This window comes from Oncorhynchus masou, chromosome 9 (assembly GCF_036934945.1).
Source record: "Oncorhynchus masou masou isolate Uvic2021 chromosome 9, UVic_Omas_1.1, whole genome shotgun sequence".
Taxonomy (NCBI): domain Eukaryota; kingdom Metazoa; phylum Chordata; class Actinopteri; order Salmoniformes; family Salmonidae; genus Oncorhynchus; species Oncorhynchus masou.
Window position 1 is genome coordinate 12,234,026 of NC_088220.1, and position 20,000 is coordinate 12,254,025.

The 20,000-nt window shown below is 45.6% G+C and overlaps 1 protein-coding gene across 1 annotated transcript in view; it reads left to right on the plus strand.

The window, feature by feature from the left end:
* The window catches only part of LOC135545528 (moesin-like), a 146,381-nt gene that overhangs the window by 2,302 nt on the left and 124,079 nt on the right, over positions 1-20,000 (plus strand). The window contains exons 2-4 of the mRNA XM_064973184.1: positions 3,239-5,290; positions 13,176-13,302; positions 13,450-13,550. Coding sequence (XP_064829256.1) covers positions 3,527-5,290; positions 13,176-13,302; positions 13,450-13,550 — 1,992 coding nt within the window. The 5' untranslated portion in view covers positions 3,239-3,526. The remainder of the gene's footprint in view (positions 1-3,238; positions 5,291-13,175; positions 13,303-13,449; positions 13,551-20,000) is intronic.

A 20,000-nucleotide genomic window follows, 5' to 3' on the forward strand; every position in this document is an offset into this window, starting at 1 on the left:
AATGAATGGAGGCTGGGCCTAGCTCTCAGTCATCCTCTTCAGATGAAGGGGATATGTCATGTGATATCAACACACACGCACACGCACACACACACACCACACACACACACGCACACATGCACGCACACACACACACACACGCACGCACGCACGCACGCACGCACGCACACACACACACACACACACACACACACACACACATACACGCGCGCACACACAAACACACAAACGCATGCAAAAACACACAAACGTTGCTGCTGCACACACACATCACCACCACCACCTCCGTAGAGCTCTGTTTCCACGGCAACACAGGATCCTGGTGTATGTGTGTCCGTGTGCCACTGTCTTCTGTATAATTACTTGGGCTATTGTGGCTCGCGGGGGTTCTAGGGGTATAGGGGTGGGGGTTTAAATCATGCTGACTCACTTTAAGGGGACCACTGTACAGCACACAAGATGAAAGACTGCCTTGTTTCAAGTCAACCTACATTAGCTCATCTCAAATACTGAACATTGTTTGCTAGTTATGTATGCCTGTATAGAATGTTCCATGTAAGACCATGTACGTTGCTATGTTATGTGTTGTAAGACCATGTACTACTATGTTAGTTCATGTGTTATGTACACGTTATGAGAGATAGGGGCTTCTCCCAAGTGGCACCCTATTGCCTATATAGGCCACTGCTGTTGGGCCCTGGTCACAAGTGGTGCACTGTGGGAGAAGACCCTAGGCTGCCATTGAGGCTGCCATTGAGGATGCATCCATAGCTTCTTGAACTCCACTCTTTCTGCACCAGTCTTACACAAACAGCAATCAGCAATCTGTACTGTATTTCCACTGTATCTGTACTGTATTTCCACTGTATTTCCACTGTATTTCCACTGTATCTGTACTGTATTTCCACTGTATCTGTACTGTATTTCCACTGTATCTGTACTGTATTTCCACTGTATCTGTACTGTATTTCCACTGTATTTCCACTGTATTTCCACTGTATCTGTACTGTATTTCCACTGTATCTGTACTGTATTTCCACTGTATCTGTACTGTATTTCCACTGTATCTGTACTGTATTTCCACTGTATCTGTACTGTATTTCCACTGTAGCTGTATCTGTACTGTATCTGTATCTGTATCTGTATCTGTATCTGTATCTGTATTTCCACTGTATTTCCACTGTATTTCCACTGTATCTGTATCTGTATCTGTACTGTATCTGTATCTGTATCTGTATCTGTATTTCCACTGTATTTCCACTGTATTTCCACTGTATCTGTATCTGTATCTGTATCTGTATCTGTATCTGTATCTGTATTTCCACTGTATTTCCACTGTATCTGTATCTGTATCTGTACTGTATCTGTATCTGTATCTGTATCTGTATCTGTATTTCCACTGTATTTCCACTGTATTTCCACTGTATCTGTATCTGTATCTGTATCTGTATCTGTATCTGTATCTGTATTTCCACTGTATTTCCACTGTATCTGTATCTGTATCTGTACTGTATCTGTACTGTATCTGTATCTGTACTGTATCTGTATCTGTATCTGTATCTGTATCTGTATCTGTATCTGTACTGTATCTGTATCTGTATCTGTATATGTATCTGTATCTGTATCTGTACTGTATCTGTATCTGTACTGTATCTGTATCTGTATCTGTACTGTATCTGTATCTGTATCTGTACTGTATCTGTATCTGTATCTGTACTGTATCTGTATCTGTATCTGTATCTGTATCTGTACTGTATCTGTATCTGTATCTGTATCTGTACTGTATCTGTACTGTATCTGTATCTGTATCTGTATCTGTATCTGTACTGTATCTGTATCTGTATCTGTATATGTACTGTATCTGTATCTGTATCTGTATTTCCACTGTATTTCCACTGTATCTGTATCTGTATCTGTACTGTATCTGTACTGTATGTGATGTACCTGATGTGTGGTCAGGTCTGTATGACATATTATGAATAAAGACTTTGCTTGGTTGAACTCATGCAAAGTCTCCAAACTTTTTACAATAGCACCTGTTTTCTTATTGCACCTCAGATATAAATACATGGTTCTTATTGCCCCTCAGAGATAAATACAGGGTTCTTATTGCCCCTCAGAGATAAATACAGGGTTCTTATTGCCCCTCAGAGATAAATACAGGGTTCTTATTGCCCCTCAGATATAAATACATGGTTCTTATTGCCCCTCAGAGATAAATACAGGGTTCTTATTGCCCCTCAGATATAAATACATGGTTCTTATTGCCCCTCAGATATAAATACAGGGTTCTTATTGCCCCTCAGAGATAAATACATGGTTCTTATTGCCCCTCAGATATAAATACAGGGTTCTTATTGCCCCTCAGAGATAAATACAGGGTTCTTATTGCCCCTCAGATATAAATACATGGTTCTTATTGCCCCTCAGATATAAATACAGGGTTCTTATTGCCCCTCAGAGATAAATACAGGGTTCTTATTGCCCCTCAGATATAAATACATGGTTCTTATTGCCCCTCAGATATAAATACAGGGTTCTTATTGCCCCTCAGAGATAAATACATGGTTCTTATTGCCCCTCAGATATAAATACAGGGTTCTTATTGCCCCTCAGATATAAATACAGGGTTCTTATTGCCCCTCAAAGATAAATACAGGGTTCTTATTGCCCCTCAGAGATAAATACAGGGTTCTTATTGTCCCTCAGAGATAAATACATGGTTCTTATTGCCCCTCAGAGATAAATACAGGGTTCTTATTGCCCCTCAGATATAAATACATGGTTCTTATTGCCCCTCAGATATAAATACATGGTTCTTATTCCACCTCCGATATAAATACAGGGTTCTTATTGCCCCTCAAAGATAAATACAGGGTTCTTATTGCCCCACAAAGATAAATACAGGGTTCTTATTGCCCCTCAGAGATAAATACAGGGTTCTTATTGCCCCTCAGAGATAAATACAGGGTTCTTATTGCCCCTCAGAGATAAATACAGGGTTCTTATTGCCCCTCAGAGATAAATACAGGGTTCTTATTGCCCCTCAGACATAAATACAGGGTTCTTATTGCCCCTCAGATATAAATACAGAGTTCTTTCATTGATTTGAATTTAATTGTAAGTCGCTCTGGATAAGAGCGTCTGCTAAATGACTTAAATGTAAATGTAAATGTAATTGTGTGTGTGAGTATAAGAGAGTTCACAAATTGTTGTGTTGTGTGTTTTGTCTCTCCAGGTGTGTGTGTGGGAGTGAAATAGATGGTGCGGTTCGGAGCCGATAGCTGACGGAGCTGATAGCTGACGGAGCTGATAGCTGACTGAGCTGATAGCTGACGGAGCTGATAGCTGACGGAGCTGATAACTGACGGAGCTGATAGCTGACGGAGCTGATAGCTGACGGAGCTGATAGCTGACGGAGCTGGTAGTCAACGGAGCTGATAACTGACAGAGCTGATAACTGACAGAGCTGATAACTGACAGAGCTGATAACTGACAGAGCTGTAGTAGGATGAGATGAGAGAGGATGGAACACACGGACAGCCCCGCCTCCCACAGCAACGACCCCAATGGGTTTGTCAATAAAGTCTTCAACGTGTCTCTGGATGTGCAGAATGAAACTGGCACCGTAGCTATCCAGGAGACTGGGAAGGGAGAGGGTCATGGAGAAGGTCCGGGGCCAGGCCAAGCCCAGAGAGAGTGGCAGGAGACTGGGGATAGACAGGCAGACACCCAGGCACCCCCTCAGACACCTGGAAAGGAGCGCCCGGAGGTCAACCGTAGAACAAGAGCGACTGGGGGCATCTGGAAGATCTTGACCCGGCGTAGAGTGGCCTCAGAGCTGGATAACAGAAGACCTCACTCCATGATCCTCCCTGGAGAGGAGGCCTTCATCCCTAAACTGTCCTTTGCTGACAAGGTCCGCTCCATCAAGAAGCTCCGCTCTCCGGGTGTCTTCAAGGGGAGGGTGGGGAAGATGTCTGGGTCCAGCACTAAGTTCAGAGATGGAGAGACAGAGGACGACTCGTTCTGCCGGGACTTCATCCCCTCGCCCGGCCTGCACCCCTGTAGGAGCACACTCCGCCACCGTGCAAAGAGGCATTCGTATGCCGGACACACCGCCGAGTTCAACTGCTCATTTGAGGACATGGATCTGACAGCTACCCTGGACAGACACCATCTTCACTCACTAGTGGAGCCTCTTACCCAGAACGGCTCTAAGCCCACAGAGAGAATCTCCTACTCCAAGAGACCTCAGGTCCAGGCGCAGGCGCAGGCCAACCACTCCACTAACTGTAACAGTACCTCAGCAGGAGTGTGTGAGGAGCAGAGTGTGAGGGGCAGCCCCAAGGTCCAGCTGGGTGGGAGGAGGTCTAAGAGAGCTGACGTGTGGAGTTACCTGAGGAGGATCTCTGTCCTGGGGAAGGGGAACCCGGCCTACTCAGAGAGGAGTTTTGACTCAGAGCTCCACACACTGGACAAGACCATGGACTCTGACTACGGCTCGGTAGACTTCGAGAGCGTCAGGGACTTTCAACCAGCTGCTCCAAAGCACTCTGACAGCAAAGGCGGACATTTTGGGGGTCTGATTAAGTTCTTCAGCAACGTTGCGGAGACGGCTAGAAAATGGCGGACGTCTTCGCGCTCCTTCTCTCCTCCAGACGAGGGAGGGGAGCAGTCGCTGCTGGGCTCCCCCAGAGCAGGGCAGCATCTGGGGGACTACGTCCACAGTGTGTCCCTGAGCCTCCGCAGTGAGGACCACCCAGAGTGTCCCCCAACACCCACCTCACCCCTGACCCCTCACTCCCCTCGCTCCCCTGCCTGTGACCCTGCCTCACCCCCTCCTCTAATAGGCAGACGGTCTCCTCAGGTGATGCTGAAGGCCTGGAGGGTGAGTCCGGACTCATCAAGCGTTAACGGCCTGGTGTGTGTGAGCTCATTGGAGACGGACAGACAGATGGACAGACAGATGGACAGACAGATAGAGAGACAGACGCTGCACACGTCTGTAGCCACAGTAGAAAATCACGAGCCACACTCAAGGCTGGAGAGAGAGACTCAGAAAGAGAGAGAGACAGAGGTGGACAGAGATCCCTTAGAATGTCTGTCTACAGTAGAAGAGAGAGAAAGCGAGGGAGGAGAGGGACACTCAGGAAATTACCTGGATTCCAAGGATGCTCTAACTGTCTCGGAGCAGACACACCTTCCAAACGGCCAATCAGAGTTACGGGAAGGAGAGTTCGTAGCCACTAGGAAACCAGCAGGAAACTGCCACCTGGAAGTATTTAAGGTGAGTATGTTGATGATAAACATGAAAACTGTTGTATGTTCAAAACCCCTTATCTAAAAAACTTGTAAACTTCTGGCAAACAATTCTGGGAAACTTGTGGCGAGCATGAATATGCAAATGAGATCCGGTTTTTGGTTACTGTGTGTTAACAACATTGAAATGTTGTATCTTCATAAACCCAATCACATATAACTTTAAATTAACTTTAAACTAACTTTCTTCTCACAGGGAGAACTAAACATGCTAAATATACTAAACAACATTCAATATCTTAAAAGATAAAAATAAATCCAAATTTGCTAATGAAGAAAGAAGCAAAGGCGGGATCGTCCCCAAATAAAGAGTTTATTTAAAATGTTTATGTAGCTACAATGTGAACACTATGGAGATGTTGACCTTAGGATGTTTAAAGGGGCAACACAGAATTTACATGAGCCAAGTGATAATTCAGCAATAGCTTTCAACCAATGGATGTTTAAAAGATAATGTACAAAATGTAGATAATTAAGACAACAACAACTAAATCAAGCCCAGTTCACAACTATTGCCTTTTTGAGTGAACTTTGGAGATGACGGCCTATGGAAGTCCTTCGTCCAAAGCTTGTTGAATGCATGAACTGAAACAATCAGAAAACACAAAATCAACATTAGCATACTGAAAACATTTTAGATTTTAGTATCTTAAAAGGTAGATTCAGCAGCTAATGGTCGGGTTTGGCTTTGGAAAAACTGGGTCAGCTGTTACAAAGTTGCCTTGGTGGCTATGCATGTTGCTATGCGTGTTGCTATGTGTGTTGCTATGCGTGTTGCTATGTGTGTTGCTATGCGTGTTGCTATGCGTGTTTCTATGCGTGTTGCTATGCGTGTTGTTATTCATGCTGCTATGCGTGTTGCTATGCATGTTGCTATGCATGTTGCTATGCATGTTTCATTGCATGTTGCTATGCGTGTTTCTATGCATGTTGCTATGCGTGTTTCTATGCATGTTGCTATGCATGTTTCATTGCATGTTGCTATGCGTGTTTCTATGCATGTTGCGATGCTTCTCACTGAAACTGGCCTTCTATATATTTTTCAGCAGAGAAACAACGTTTCTGCCTTGTATAAATGCTTTATCAACAAACAATGTAGTTAGCATAAACTGGGACTTAGGCCTACTAAATCTATGTTTTAATGTGTGGCCAACTGTTCCTAGAGAGCCACAGTATACAATATTTTTCTCTGACTAGTTATGATATTCAATCCAGACTGGGGACTTCGTCATTGTCTACCAGTTGTCTCTTCTTCCTGAATCGGTTATATACAGCTTGGGTGGAAGAAAAGCATAACATTGAGTTATGCCTAATTCAAAAATGAATTATTGTTAACGTACATCTCAAAGCCATCCATGCAAGAAGTCTTGCTTGACCTGGTGCACATGTTTCCTCAGTTTGATTGAAGGCCTCGATCTGTCATTGTGCCCTGTAACTGATTACTTCTAGAAAGAGAGAAGGAAAAACACACATGAACAAGATGCGCTAGCCAATAGTTTAAAACAACAAAATATCTCATTGTTACAAAGGATGACTGTATGGGCTACATTTATGAGAATAATACCTCATATTGTTGTTACCTTAGCTGGTGTGCTTGCTAAAATACTATTGAACAGTGACACTAGCATATTCACATGCGTATTGGTATTAAAGACAGCAACGTATTCACCAGAAAATACAGTATAAGTGTTTAGGTAAATCCTTAGTTAGCTAGCTAGCTATTACATTAATTGTGCAAAAATATGATGGCTAACGTTAGCTAGCTAGCTAAGCGCTAGTCAAGTGTTAGCCAGTCAATGGCACTGGCAGATTGAAGCTGGTATCAATAAAATGTGTTCACTCTATTCCCATTTGGAAAGAAGTAGAGGGTGTTCAACCAACATGAGTTGAGATGCAACCTAAAAATCTGTAAACATCATTGGACAGGAAAAGGTACAAAGCTTGATCAGCATAAACAAATCTTAGTTTTATTAGTCAAGTTTAAAATATTGACGTTTGGCCTTTAATGGCCTTCTTCAGCATAATCACTTAGGAAATGGGAAAGTTCACATAGGGCATGGGGAAGACAATTAGGGACAAAGCTCTCTTCAGCTGGTGGTGCTAATGAGAGAGTGTGTGGTAACCGTACAGGTTGGTGGTCAGGGTGTGGGGTACTATGGTCAATGTCTCCACCTAGTGATGAAATACAAAACTGAAACCAGTAAAAAAACAATTGAAAAGTGAGAAGCTTTTTTCAATTACAGTAGGTGTTATACAACCAATACTATATGATGCGTGTTGAATATGTTGGGTATTGGAAAATAAACAACAGGGCTAACAACAAAAAAACAAAAACATCAACAGCTAAGGCAAAGAGGTCGAATAACTGGTTTGCTAAGCACCCTCCATGTGTAAACAAGATGTACAAATGGGGGGGGGGGGGGTTCCCTGGATCAACAAATCGTTTTTTGTCAACAAACAAATCAAATCCAATCATATTTATTTAAATAGCCCTTCGCACATCAGCTGATATCTCAAAGTGCTGTACAGAAACCCAGCCTAAAACCCCAAAACAGCAAGCAATGCAGGTGTAGAAGCACGGTGGCTGGGAAAAACTCTCTAGAAAGGCCAAAACCTAGGAAGAAACCTAGAGAGGAACCAGGCTATGAGGGGTGGTCAGTCCTCTTCTGGCTGTGCCGGGTGGGGATTATAACAGAACATGGCCAAGATGTTCAAATATTCATAAATGACCAGCTTGGTCAAATAATAATAATCACAGCAGTTGTCGAGGGTGCAGCAAGTCAGCACCTCAGGAGTATATAATATTATTATTATATTATTATTAGGAGTAAATGTCAGTTGGCTTTTCATAGCCGATCCTTCAGAGTATCTCTACCACTCCTGCTGTCTCTAGAGTGTTGAAAACAGCAGGTCTGGGACAGGTAGCCCGTCCGGTGAACAGGTCAGGATTCCACAGCCACAGGCAGAACAGTTGAAACTGGAGCAGCAGCACGGACAGGTGGACTGGGGACAGCAAGGAGTCGTCAGGTAGTCCTGAGGCATGGTCCTAGGACTCAGGTCCTCCGAGAGAGAGAAAGAAAGAGAGAAAGAGAGAATTAGAGAGAGCATACTTAAATTCACACAGGACACCAGATAAGACAGGAGAAGTACTCCAGATATAACAAACTGACCCTAGGCCCCGACACATAAACTACTGGGCATAAATACTGGAGACTGAGACAGGAGAGGTCAGGAGACACTGTGGCCCCATCCGATGATACCCCCGGACAGGGCCAAACAGGAAGGATATAACCCCACCCACTTTGCCAAAGCACAACCCCCACACCACTAGAGGGATATCTTCAACCACCAACTCACCATCCTGAGACAAGGCCGAGTACAGCCCACAAAGATCTCCGCCACGGCACAATCCGAGGGGGATTCCATTGCTAACTAGCCATCAATTAGTTAATTTCATTTTAACATGTATTGGGAAGTTTATTAATAAGGTAGATACTCCCCGGACAACTTTTGTAGGTAGCTGGCTTGGTTTTAATTTTCCAACAAATTTTTCTAATCACCTTGATTGCTCATCAACAGTTACTTGTCTTGGAATTCATGTGTTCACTCGAAACGGCTTCCGTTAAACATGATTTCCACTACTGGCAATAAATATTTTGGCCACAGGTTTGCCACAGATTCAAATAGAATCTTGAGAGACTTGTCTGCCAGAAAGGAGATCTAGTGAACTGTTTACCACTAGTGGCAATACACATATGACTGTTGCCAAAGGTTTGCCGCAGATTCATCACAAGTGGCAAACATTTGCAAACTTCTGGCAACATTTTGTGACACTCTATTTTGTCTGCAGCAAATTTGCCACAAACACTTTTATAAGGGACTGCAAATACATCCATTCAGCTGATGAGGAATTCAAATAGTAGTAAATTCCTTGTAATCTGTGCCTGGTAATGATTACATTGTGTGTTATTGTAAGTCATCGCCTCATTTTAATCAGTCCCATCAAATCAATAATTCCTTTTACGTCATTATCAGATCCTGTGATCATGTAACTATTACATAACTATTACATGACAACATTGTCTCATTGTTAACCTTTTTAACCTTCATCATTCTTTTGCTTTTGAAAAACAACAGCGATCATCTAAATACTTCATGTAAGTCTCACAACAGTTACTTTTACTGTACAACGTTGAATAAGTAGACTATATGTCTGTTACAGAGACAGAGGGTGTCTGTTACAGAGGCTGTCTGTTACAGAGGCTGTCTGTTACAGAGGCAGAGGGTGTGTCTGTTACAGAGGCAGAGGGTGTGTCTGTTACAGAGGCAGAGGGTGTGTCTGTTACAGAGGCAGAGAGTGTGTCTGTTACAGAGGCAGAGAGTGTGTCTGTTACAGAGGCAGAGGGTGTGTCTGTTACAGAGGCAGAGGGTGTGTCTGTTACAGAGGCAGAGTGTGTGTCTGTTACAGAGGCAGAGTGTGTCTGTTACAGAGGCAGAGAGTGTGTCTGTTACAGAGGGTGTGTCTGTTACAGAGGGTGTGTCTGTTACAGATGGTGTAGAGGGTGTGTCTGTTACAGAGGGTGTGTCTGTTACAGATGGTGTAGAGGGTGTGTCTGTTACAGAGGGTGTGTCTGTTACAGATGGTGTAGAGGGTGTGTCTGTTACAGAGGGTGTGTCTGTTACAGATGGTGTAGAGGGTGTGTCTGTTACAGAGGGTGTAGAGGGTGTGTCTGTTACAGAGGGTGTGTCTGTTACAGATGGTGTAGAGGGTGTGTCTGTTACAGAGGGTGTGTCTGTTACAGATGGTGTAGAGGGTGTATCTGTTGCAGAGGGTGTGTCTGTTACAGATGGTGTAGAGGGTGTGTCTGTTACAGAGGGTGTGTCTGTTACAGATGGTGTAGAGGGTGTGTCTGTTACAGAGGGTGTATTGTGGATATTCTTTTGCCCCATCTGTTGGCCAGAAGTGGAAGTAGAGTCAGATATTTCTGTGAGGAGAGTGTTCGTTAGTCTTTCCTGCCCCTTCCTGTCTCCTCCACACAGAAACACACCAGGAAATCTTGTCCTAAAAAACATGGGAATCTAGTTCTGAAAGTCCAGTCCTCACGACTCCCTTAGACATTCCAGATATGTATTCTATTCAAACCCATTCCTCACGACTCCCTTAGACATTCCAGATATGTATTCTATTCAAACCCATTCCTCACGGCTCCCTTAGACATTCCAGATATGTATTCTATTCAAACCCATTCCTCACGGCTCCCTTAGACATTCCAGATATGTATTCTATTCAAACCCATTCCTCACGACTCCCTTAGACATTCCAGATATGTATTCTATTCAAACCCATTCCTCACGGCTCCCTTAGACATTCCAGATATGTAATCTATTCAAACCCAGTCCTCACGGCTCCCTTAGACATTCCAGATATGTATTCTATTCAAACCCATTCCTCACGGCTCCCTTAGACATTCCAGATATGTATTCTATTCAAACCCATTCCTCACGACTCCCTTAGACATTCCAGAAATGTAATCTATTCCAGCTCCAGAGCACCTGGCTCAGCTAGTCAACTCATTTTCCAGTCCTCCGTTAGTATAATTAGGATTTGTAGTGCAAATATGTGCAACGGAAAACAGTGTGTGTGTGTGTGTGTGTGAGATTGCCCAAACTAACTGCAGCTACACACACACCTCCCTCCCCCCACACCGTGTTCAGATTACTCATCTGATCTCCCCTCTGGTCTCTCTCTCACAGCAAGTCAGGACATGTCAGTCCCTCCTGTACTGCACTACAGCGAGTTATAGTAATGCTGGGCTTGGTCTAACAGTGGATTCTCCTGTAGAGTAATACTGGGCTTGGTCTAACAGTGGATTCTCCTGTAGAGTAATACTGGGCTTGGTCTAACAGTGGATTCTCCTGTAGAGTAATACTGGGCTTGGTCTAACTTTGGATTCTCCTGTAGAGTAATACTGGGCTTGGTCTAACAGTGGATTCTCCTCTAAGGAAAATAAAATGGAAACTAACTATGGAAATCAGGGTTGTGAATGGAGTTAGATGGAAATGTTTTATATAACCAGATTGATGGATTGATGGATTTATTGATTAATTAATTGATTGATTGATTAGGGAGCTCTATCAGGCAGTGTTTTGAAGAGACCCAAGTCAGTCCAGTCCTGTTCTTGTCCAGTGAAGACCCCTGTCCATCCCAAGCCCCCTTCCCTCGCCCCCGTCCCTCCTCAGCCCTGGTCGACCTCCGAGTCTGCAGTCCCTTCCCAGAGGGCTGTGTGTTTGCCGTTACCCAGCAGGCCAAGGGGGGCTCTCTGTGCCGGCACAGACGCAGGCCTGGTCCCATGATGCACCTCTCTCCGGGGCAGAGACGGACAGGCGGTCTGGCCAGGCCTTGCTCTGTCATAGAGCCCTCCGTTACCATGGAGATACACCCTGGGCAGAGTCACAGAGTAAGACCTCACACACACACACACACACACACACACACACACACACACACACACACACACACACACACACACACACAAACACACACACACACACACACACACACACACACACACACACACACACACACACACACACACACACACACACCCTATCCCACTGCTGAGAGAATGAAAGTGGGAGTGTGTGTGGAGACTGACCAGTAGTCTCTGCCAACTTTCAGTTAAATATAGGCTGTAGTCCTAATGAATCAACCATACCACGCACTGTATTTATACACTCCTACTCTACAACAATGCTGCACGCTCTGGCCCATTTCTACAAGTCTGTATTCATACATCTGCCTTTCCTTTAGCTGCTCTTCCTCTGCTCTCTCTCTCTGTCTCCCTGTCTCTGTCTCTCTCTCTCTCTCTCTACTCTCTCTCTCTCTCTCTACTCTCACTTTCTCACTTTCACTCTTCCTCTGTCCTTGGCCAATTTTCTGCATCACCGCTATGTTCTGTCCATTCATTATTCCCTCATTATAATAACTCACCCTCTGAACTTTTCACCTGGAGACTCATTCACCTGACTGGTAGGAATGATTCATATTGTATCACCTGACTGGTAGGAATGATTCATATTGTATCACCTGACTGGTAGGAATGATTCATATTGTATCACCTGACTGGTAGGAATGATTCATATTGTATCACCTGACTGGTAGGAATGATTCATATTGTATCACCTGACTGGTAGGAATGATTCATATTGTATCACCTGACTGGTAGGAATGATTCATATTGTATCACCTGACTGGTAGGAATGATTCATATTGTATCACCTGACTGGTAGGAATGATTCATATTGTATCACCTGACTGGTAGGAATGATTCATATTGTATCACCTGACTGGTAGGAATGATTCATATTGTATCACCTGACTGGTAGGAATGATTCATATTGTATCACCTGACTGGTAGGAATGATTCATATTGTATCACCTGACTGGTAGGAATGATTCATATTGTATCACCTGACTGGTAGGAATGATTCATATTGTATCACCTGACTGGTAGGAATGATTCATATTGTATCACCTGACTGGTAGGAATGATTCATATTGTATCACCTGACTGGTAGGAATGATTCATATTGTATCACCTGACTGGTAGGAATGATTCATATCACAAGGTTGTCTGATACATGCACTCAGAACCACTGCACCAAAATATACTGTGGGGTTTAAATGTTCTATACTGAGAAGAAAAGAAGATGTATTGCTGGGGGATTCTGTACATACTGTATGTGAGAGACGTTGGGTGTGTGTTTGTGCTTGCTTGCGTGTGTGTGTGTGTGTGTGTGTGTGTGTGTGTGTGTGTGTGTGTGTGCTTGCGTAACTGTCCAGTGTGTTCCAGGCCCTGTCTCGTCCCCTGGGGGCGTCACCTTTAGAGCCCCCCCTCAGAGTGTCTCTTCAGAGGTGTCACTCCCTCCCTCTCCCCCCCAGCACCCTCACCACTCTGGCCCTGTTCCCGGGACACACAGGTACTACATGAGTGTGTATGTGCGTGTGTGTGTGTGTGTGGGGGGGGGGGGGGGGGTGTTGCCTGCCTGTGTCAGTGTTTGCATGTTGGTGTATGCATGCTTGTGTGTGTGTGGTGGTTTAACTGTTTGTGTGTCTGTCCCCTACAGCAGACTCCCAATCATCCTCAGTGTGTCTTGGTGTTGGAGAGGCTGGCAGCTGCAGGAGGAGACTGCTCAGAACAGGCTCTGGTCCACTACAAGTCAACATCGTGAGTCACTGCCCACCATATCCTGTAATGTCACTATATTACCCTGTTAGCATGTTAGCCTGTTAGCATGTTAGCATGCTAGCCTGTTAGCATGTTAGCCTGTTAGCATGTTAGCCTGCTAGCATGTTAGCCTGCTAGCATGTTAGCCTGTTAGCATTTTAGCATGTTAACCTGTTAGACTGTTAGCATGTTCAGTCATAAGTCACTATGTGCATCCCAAATGGCACCCTATACCCTATAGACGGATTACCTGACAATGTCACAAAAGTGATGTCCGCGCTTCAAAGGGTCAGAAGGTCGTGTGTTGTTATGGTTCTGGATAGCCAGATAGCTAGCAACAATGACAAGAATCTGCCATGTGGCGGCAGTTAGCCTAGTGGTTAAGAGCATTAGGCCAGTAACCGAAAGATCGCTGGTTGAAATCCCAGAGGCGACAAGTTGAAAAATCTGCCAATATGCCCTGGAGCAAGGCACTTAACCCTAATTTCTCCTGTAAGCCTCTCTGGATAAGGTTCTCTGATATTTTTTTAAATATATATTTTTACAAAATGTAATCATAAGTGTCTTGTTTCAGCTCGTTTGATCTTGTTCTTGATACCATGTCTTGTTTTGAGGTGTTTTGACTGTCAGGTCTATGCTAATATGGCTAAAATAAATTTGCTTAGCTAACCAACAAGTGTAATGATGTATTTGAGAGACAAGTGCACATTGTGCAACTTTATTTATGTTTTCAATAAATATTGGAGATGAAATAGAGTTTACAGTCTAAGTCAAACCTGTCTGTTCTGTCCCATAGTTACGCACCTGTCGGTTTTGTTGCTAAACAACCAACCCATCTATAGGCCATGGTCCTTTGGGAGGTAGTCACTGTTATTTCAGAAAAGAATAAGGCACACACACACACGCACGCACACACACGCACACACACACACACACACACACACACACACACACACACACACACACACACACACACACACACACACACACACACACACACACACACACACACACACACAAAGAATGCTTTGGGGCCCAAACCCAGTATCTCAGAGAAAGGCCCTTTGATGAAGACGGGGCCCCAAGGAATCTTATCTGAAGGAGAGACTCTGAGTCTAACGGTTAATGAGCTGGAAGTGTACACACACACACACACACACACACACACACACACACACACACACACACACACACACACACACACACACACACACACACACACACACACACACACACACACACACACACACACACACACACAGCTGTAGGTAGAACTCTGTATTTTGCCACCACAACCATTCTGGAGGTGAACAGTGTTTGTTGTCAGTTCCATGCTGTTGCCATGACACTGTGTGTTTCCTGTTTATCTTCAGGATTCTATCTTTAGAAAGCCTTTTTAAGTGTGAGTTAAATAGACAGTGTGTGGGTGAGAGAGAGGGATGGGGGGGATGTACAGAGAAGAAAATAGGGTGTGGAGATGGAGAGAGGGGTGAGAGAGAGATGGGGGAGGGGGATGCACAGAGAAGAAAATAGGGTGTGGAGATGGAGAGAGGGGTGAGAGAGAGAGATGGGGGGACGCACAGAGAAGAAAGGAGAGGGAGAGATGTGTTTGTTGATGGCCAGAGAGATAAAGGAGAGGGAGAGATGTGTTTGTTGATGGCCAGAGAGATAAAGGAGAGGGAGAGATGTGTTTGTTGATGGCCAGAGAGATCAAGGAGAGGGAGAGATGTGTTTGTTGATGGCCAGAGAGAGATAAAGGAGAGGGAGAGATGTGTTTGTTGATGGCCAGAGAGATCAAGGAGAGGGAGAGATGTGTTTGTTGATGGCCAGAGAGATAAAGGAGAGGGAGAGATGTGTTTGTTGATGGCCAGAGAGATCAAGGAGAGGGAGAGATGTGTTTGTTGATGGCCAGAGAGATAAAGGAGAGGGAGAGATGTGTTTGTTGATGGCCAGAGAGATAAAGGAGAGGGAGAGATGTGTGTGTTGATGGCCAGAGAGATAAAGGAGAGGGAGAGATGTGTTTGTTGATGGCCAGAGAGATAAAGGAGAGGGAGAGATGTGTGTGTTGATGGCCCCCCTTCTCCAGTCAGACTAGTGAAGCCCACAGACCCCAGGCAGAAAGAGAAAGCTTCCTCACTGCAGTGGATTAGCTGCTAATGCTGACGCCTCGCTTTCATTTCAATAAACTCCTCTTCTCCTCTCTTGTCATCTTCTTTTGTCTTATCTTCTCTTATCTTCTCTTCTCCTCTCCTCTCTCTCCTCTCTCCACTCCCTCCTCACCTCTCTCCTTTCTTCCTTCTCCTCCCCTCCTTTTTCTTCTCCCTTCCCCTCCCCTCCCCTCCTCTCCTCTCCTCTCCTCTCCTCTCCTCTCCTCTCATCTCCTCCCTCTTCTCCTCTCCTCTCTCTCCTCTCTCTCCTATCTCCACTCCCTCCTCTCCTCCCTCCTCTACAAACTCCTGTCTTCTCTCTCCTCTCCCCCTTCTCCCTTCTCCTTTCATCTCCTCTCATGTTAATAACAGTGTAGTAACAGGGTAGTATTCTCTGTTGCCGCTGCTCTGCCTAAAGCCGGAAGCCTAAAGCTCTCCCATCAGACTATCATAGTATCACTGGCTGAACTGGCCAGCAGCATCAGTACAGGGTAACAGTGGCCAGCAGCATCAGTAGAGGGTAACAGTGGCCAGCAGCATCAGTAGAGGTTAACAGTGGCCAGCAGCATCAGTACAGGTTAACAGTGGCCAGCAGCATCAGTAGAGGGTAACAGTGGCCAGCAGCATCAGTAGAGGGTAACAGTGGCCAGCAGCATCAGTAGAGGGTAACAGTGGCCAGCAGCATCAGTAGAGGGTAACAGTGGCCAGCAGCATCAGTAGAGGTTAACAGTGGCCAGCAGCATCAGCACAGGTTACCAGTGGCCAGCAGCATCAGTACAGGTTAACAGTGGCCAAGTCACTTTAGGCCAACCTGAGCTTGTCTAATCAGATGATGCAACTGCAGTCATTATGAGCTACATGAGTCAGCAGTTAGCACGCAGAGAGCAGAGCAGGACTCACAGATGAGGGAGAACACACACGTTACTACTCTGCTCAGGCGTGTTCATTTAATCACCCAGTGCAGGTGATGCGCATCTCTGTGACCTCAAACGTCACATGCACTGTGTTCATACCTCACACTCTGTCTTCAAACCTCACACTCTGTCTTCAATCCTCACACTCTGTCTTCAAACCTCACACAATGTCTTCAAACCTCACACAATGTCTTCAAACCTCACACACACTGTCTTCAAACCTCACACACTGTCTTCAAACCTCACACACTGTCTTCAAACCTCACACACTGTCTTCAAACCTTACACTCTGTCTTCAAACCTCACACAATGTCTTCAAACCTCACACACACTGTCTTCAAACCTCAAACACTGTCTTCAAACCTCACACAATGTCTTCAAACCTCACACAATGTCTTCAAACCTCACACACACTGTCTTCAAACCTCACACACTGTCTTCAAACCTCACACACTGTCTTCAAACCTCACACACTGTCTTCAAACCTCGCACACTGTCTTCAAACCTCACACACACTGTCTTCAAACCTCACACACTGTCTTCAAACCTCACACACTGTCTTCAAACCTCACACACTGTCTTCAAACCTCACACACTGTCTTCAAACCTCGCACACTGTCTTCAAACCTCACACACTGACTTCAAACCTCGTACACTGACTTCAAACCTCGTACACTGTCTTCTTCAGTGTAGATTCCTCAGTATAGGTGTATTAGTCAGACACAGACAATCTGTTTCCAGAAGGGTGAGAACTAAGCATCACTGATGATAAGGGGTTGTGGGAACCTCTCTTCCCCTGAACCTCTCTTCCCCTGAATCTCTCTTCCTCCGAATATCTTATAGATTAATGCATCAACTTTACACAAAACAGACTCTCAATAAGAAAATAGCCAGTGAGTTGGTACTCTTTTTCACCATTAGAGAGGTCCCTTCTGTTTAGCAATGGGGAGGTTCAGTTCCCCCTTTGCTCAGCTATGGGGGGGTCCAGTTCCCCTCTGCTCAGCTATGGGGAGGTCCAGTTCCCCTCTGCTCAGCTATGCGGGAGGTCCGGTTCCCCTCTGCTCAGCTATGGGGAGGTCCAGTTCCCCTCTGCTCAGCTATGGGGAGGTCCAGTTCCCCCTCTGCTCAGCTATGGGGAGGTCCAGTTCCCCTCTGCTCAGCTATGGGGAGGTCCAGTTCCCCTCTGCTCAGCTATGGGGAGGTCCAGTTCCCCTCTGCTCAGCTATGGGGAGGTCCAGTTCCCCTCTGCTCAGCTATGGGGAGGTCCAGTTCCCCTCTGCTCAGCTATGGGGAGGTCCAGTTCCCCTCTGCTCAGCTATGGGGAGGTCCAGTTCCCCTCTGCTCAGCTATGGGGAGGTCCAGTTCCCCTCTGCTCAGCTATGGGGAGGTCCAGTTCCCCTCTGCTCAGCTATGGGGAGGTCCAGTTCCCCTCTGCTCAGCTATGGGGAGGTCCAGTTCCCCTCTGCTCAGCTATGGGGAGGTCCAGTTCCGCTGTGCTCAGCTATGGGGAGGTCCAGTTCCCCCTCTGCTCAGCTATGGGGAGGTCCAGTTCCCCTCTGCTCAGCTATGGGGGGGATACAGTCACATCCTGTTCCAACTCTACACATCCTGTTCCAACGCTACACATCCTGTTCCAACACTACACATCCTGTTCCAACGCTACACATCCTGCTCCAACGCTACACATCCTGTTTCAACTCTCCAACGCTTCATATCCTTTTCCAATGCTACACATCCTGTTCCAACGCTACACATCCTGTTCCAACACTACACATCCTGTTCCAACACTACACATCCTGTTCCAACGCTACACATCCTGTTCCAACACTACACATCCTGTTTCAACTCTCCAACGCTACACATCCTGTTCCAACGCTACACATCCTGTTCCAACGCTACACATCCTGTTCCAACGCTACACATCCTGTTCCAACGCTACACATCCTGTTCCAACACTACACATCCTGTTCCAACGCTACACATCCTGTTCCAACGCTACACATCCTGTTCCAACGCTACACATCCTGTTCCAACGCTACACATCCTGTTCCAACGCTACACTCCTGTTCCAACACTACACATCCTGTTCCAACGCTACACATCCTGTTCCAACGCTACACATCCTGTTCCAACGCTACACATCCTGTTCCAACACTACACATCCTGTTCCAACGCTACACATCCTGTTCCAACGCTACACATCCTGTTCCAACGCTACACATCCTGTTCCAACGCTACACATCCTGTTCCAACACTACACATCCTGTTTCAACTCTCCAACGCTACACATCCTGTTCCAAAGCTACACATCCTGTTCCAACGCTACACATCCTGTTCCAACGCTACACATCCTGTTCCAACACTACACATCCTGTTCCAACGCTACACATCCTGTTCCAACGCTACACATCCTGTTCCAACGCTACACATCCTGTTCCAACACTACACATCCTGTTCCAACGCTACACATCCTGTTCCAACGCTACACATCCTGTTCCAACGCTACACATCCTGTTCCAACGCTACACATCCTGTTCCAACGCTACACATCCTGTTCCAACGCTACACATCCTGTTCCAACGCTACACATCCTGTTCCAACGCTACACATCCTGTTCCAATGCTACACATCCTGTGTGTGTGTGTGTGTGTGTGTGTGTGTGTGTGTGTGTGTGTGTGTGTGTGTGTGTGTGTGTGTGTGTGTGTGTGTGTGTGTGTCTGTGTCTGTGTGTGTGTGTGTGTGTGTGTGTGTGTGTGTGTGTGTCTGTATGTGTGCGCTCTACTGCATGGATCTGTTCTAGAATGTCTAGGCCGTTCCAGAGTTTCTGCTGTACTCCTGTGAATGGGGATGTGTTCTTCTCATATGTGGGGGATCCCAGGTGGGCTGATGGGTGTTGACAGGAGCAGCCCAGTGCTCCACTCACAGGCAGTACACTGGAAAACAACACCAGGCTCATTTCTAGATATCCTGCCCATTCCTAACATGGATGGTTTGGTCACATCTGTACTGTGGAATGTCCTACCATCACCCTCAGTGGGCTTGGTTAGGTATCTTACAGTAGAACTTGGTTAGGTATCTTACAGTAGAACTTGGTTAGGTATCTTACAGTAGGACTTGGTTAGCTATCGTCCAGTAGGACTTGGTTAAGTATCTTACAGTAGAACTTGGTTAGGTATCTTACAGTAGGACTTGGTTAGGTATCTTACAGTAGGACTTGGTTAGGTATCTTACAGTAGGACTTGGTTAGCTATAGTCCAGTAGGACTTGGTTAGTATCTTACAGTAGAACTTGGTTAGGTATCTTACAGTAGGACTTGGTTAGGTATCTTACAGTAGGACTTGGTTAGGTATCTTACAGTAGGACTTGGTTAGCTATAGTCCAGTAGGACT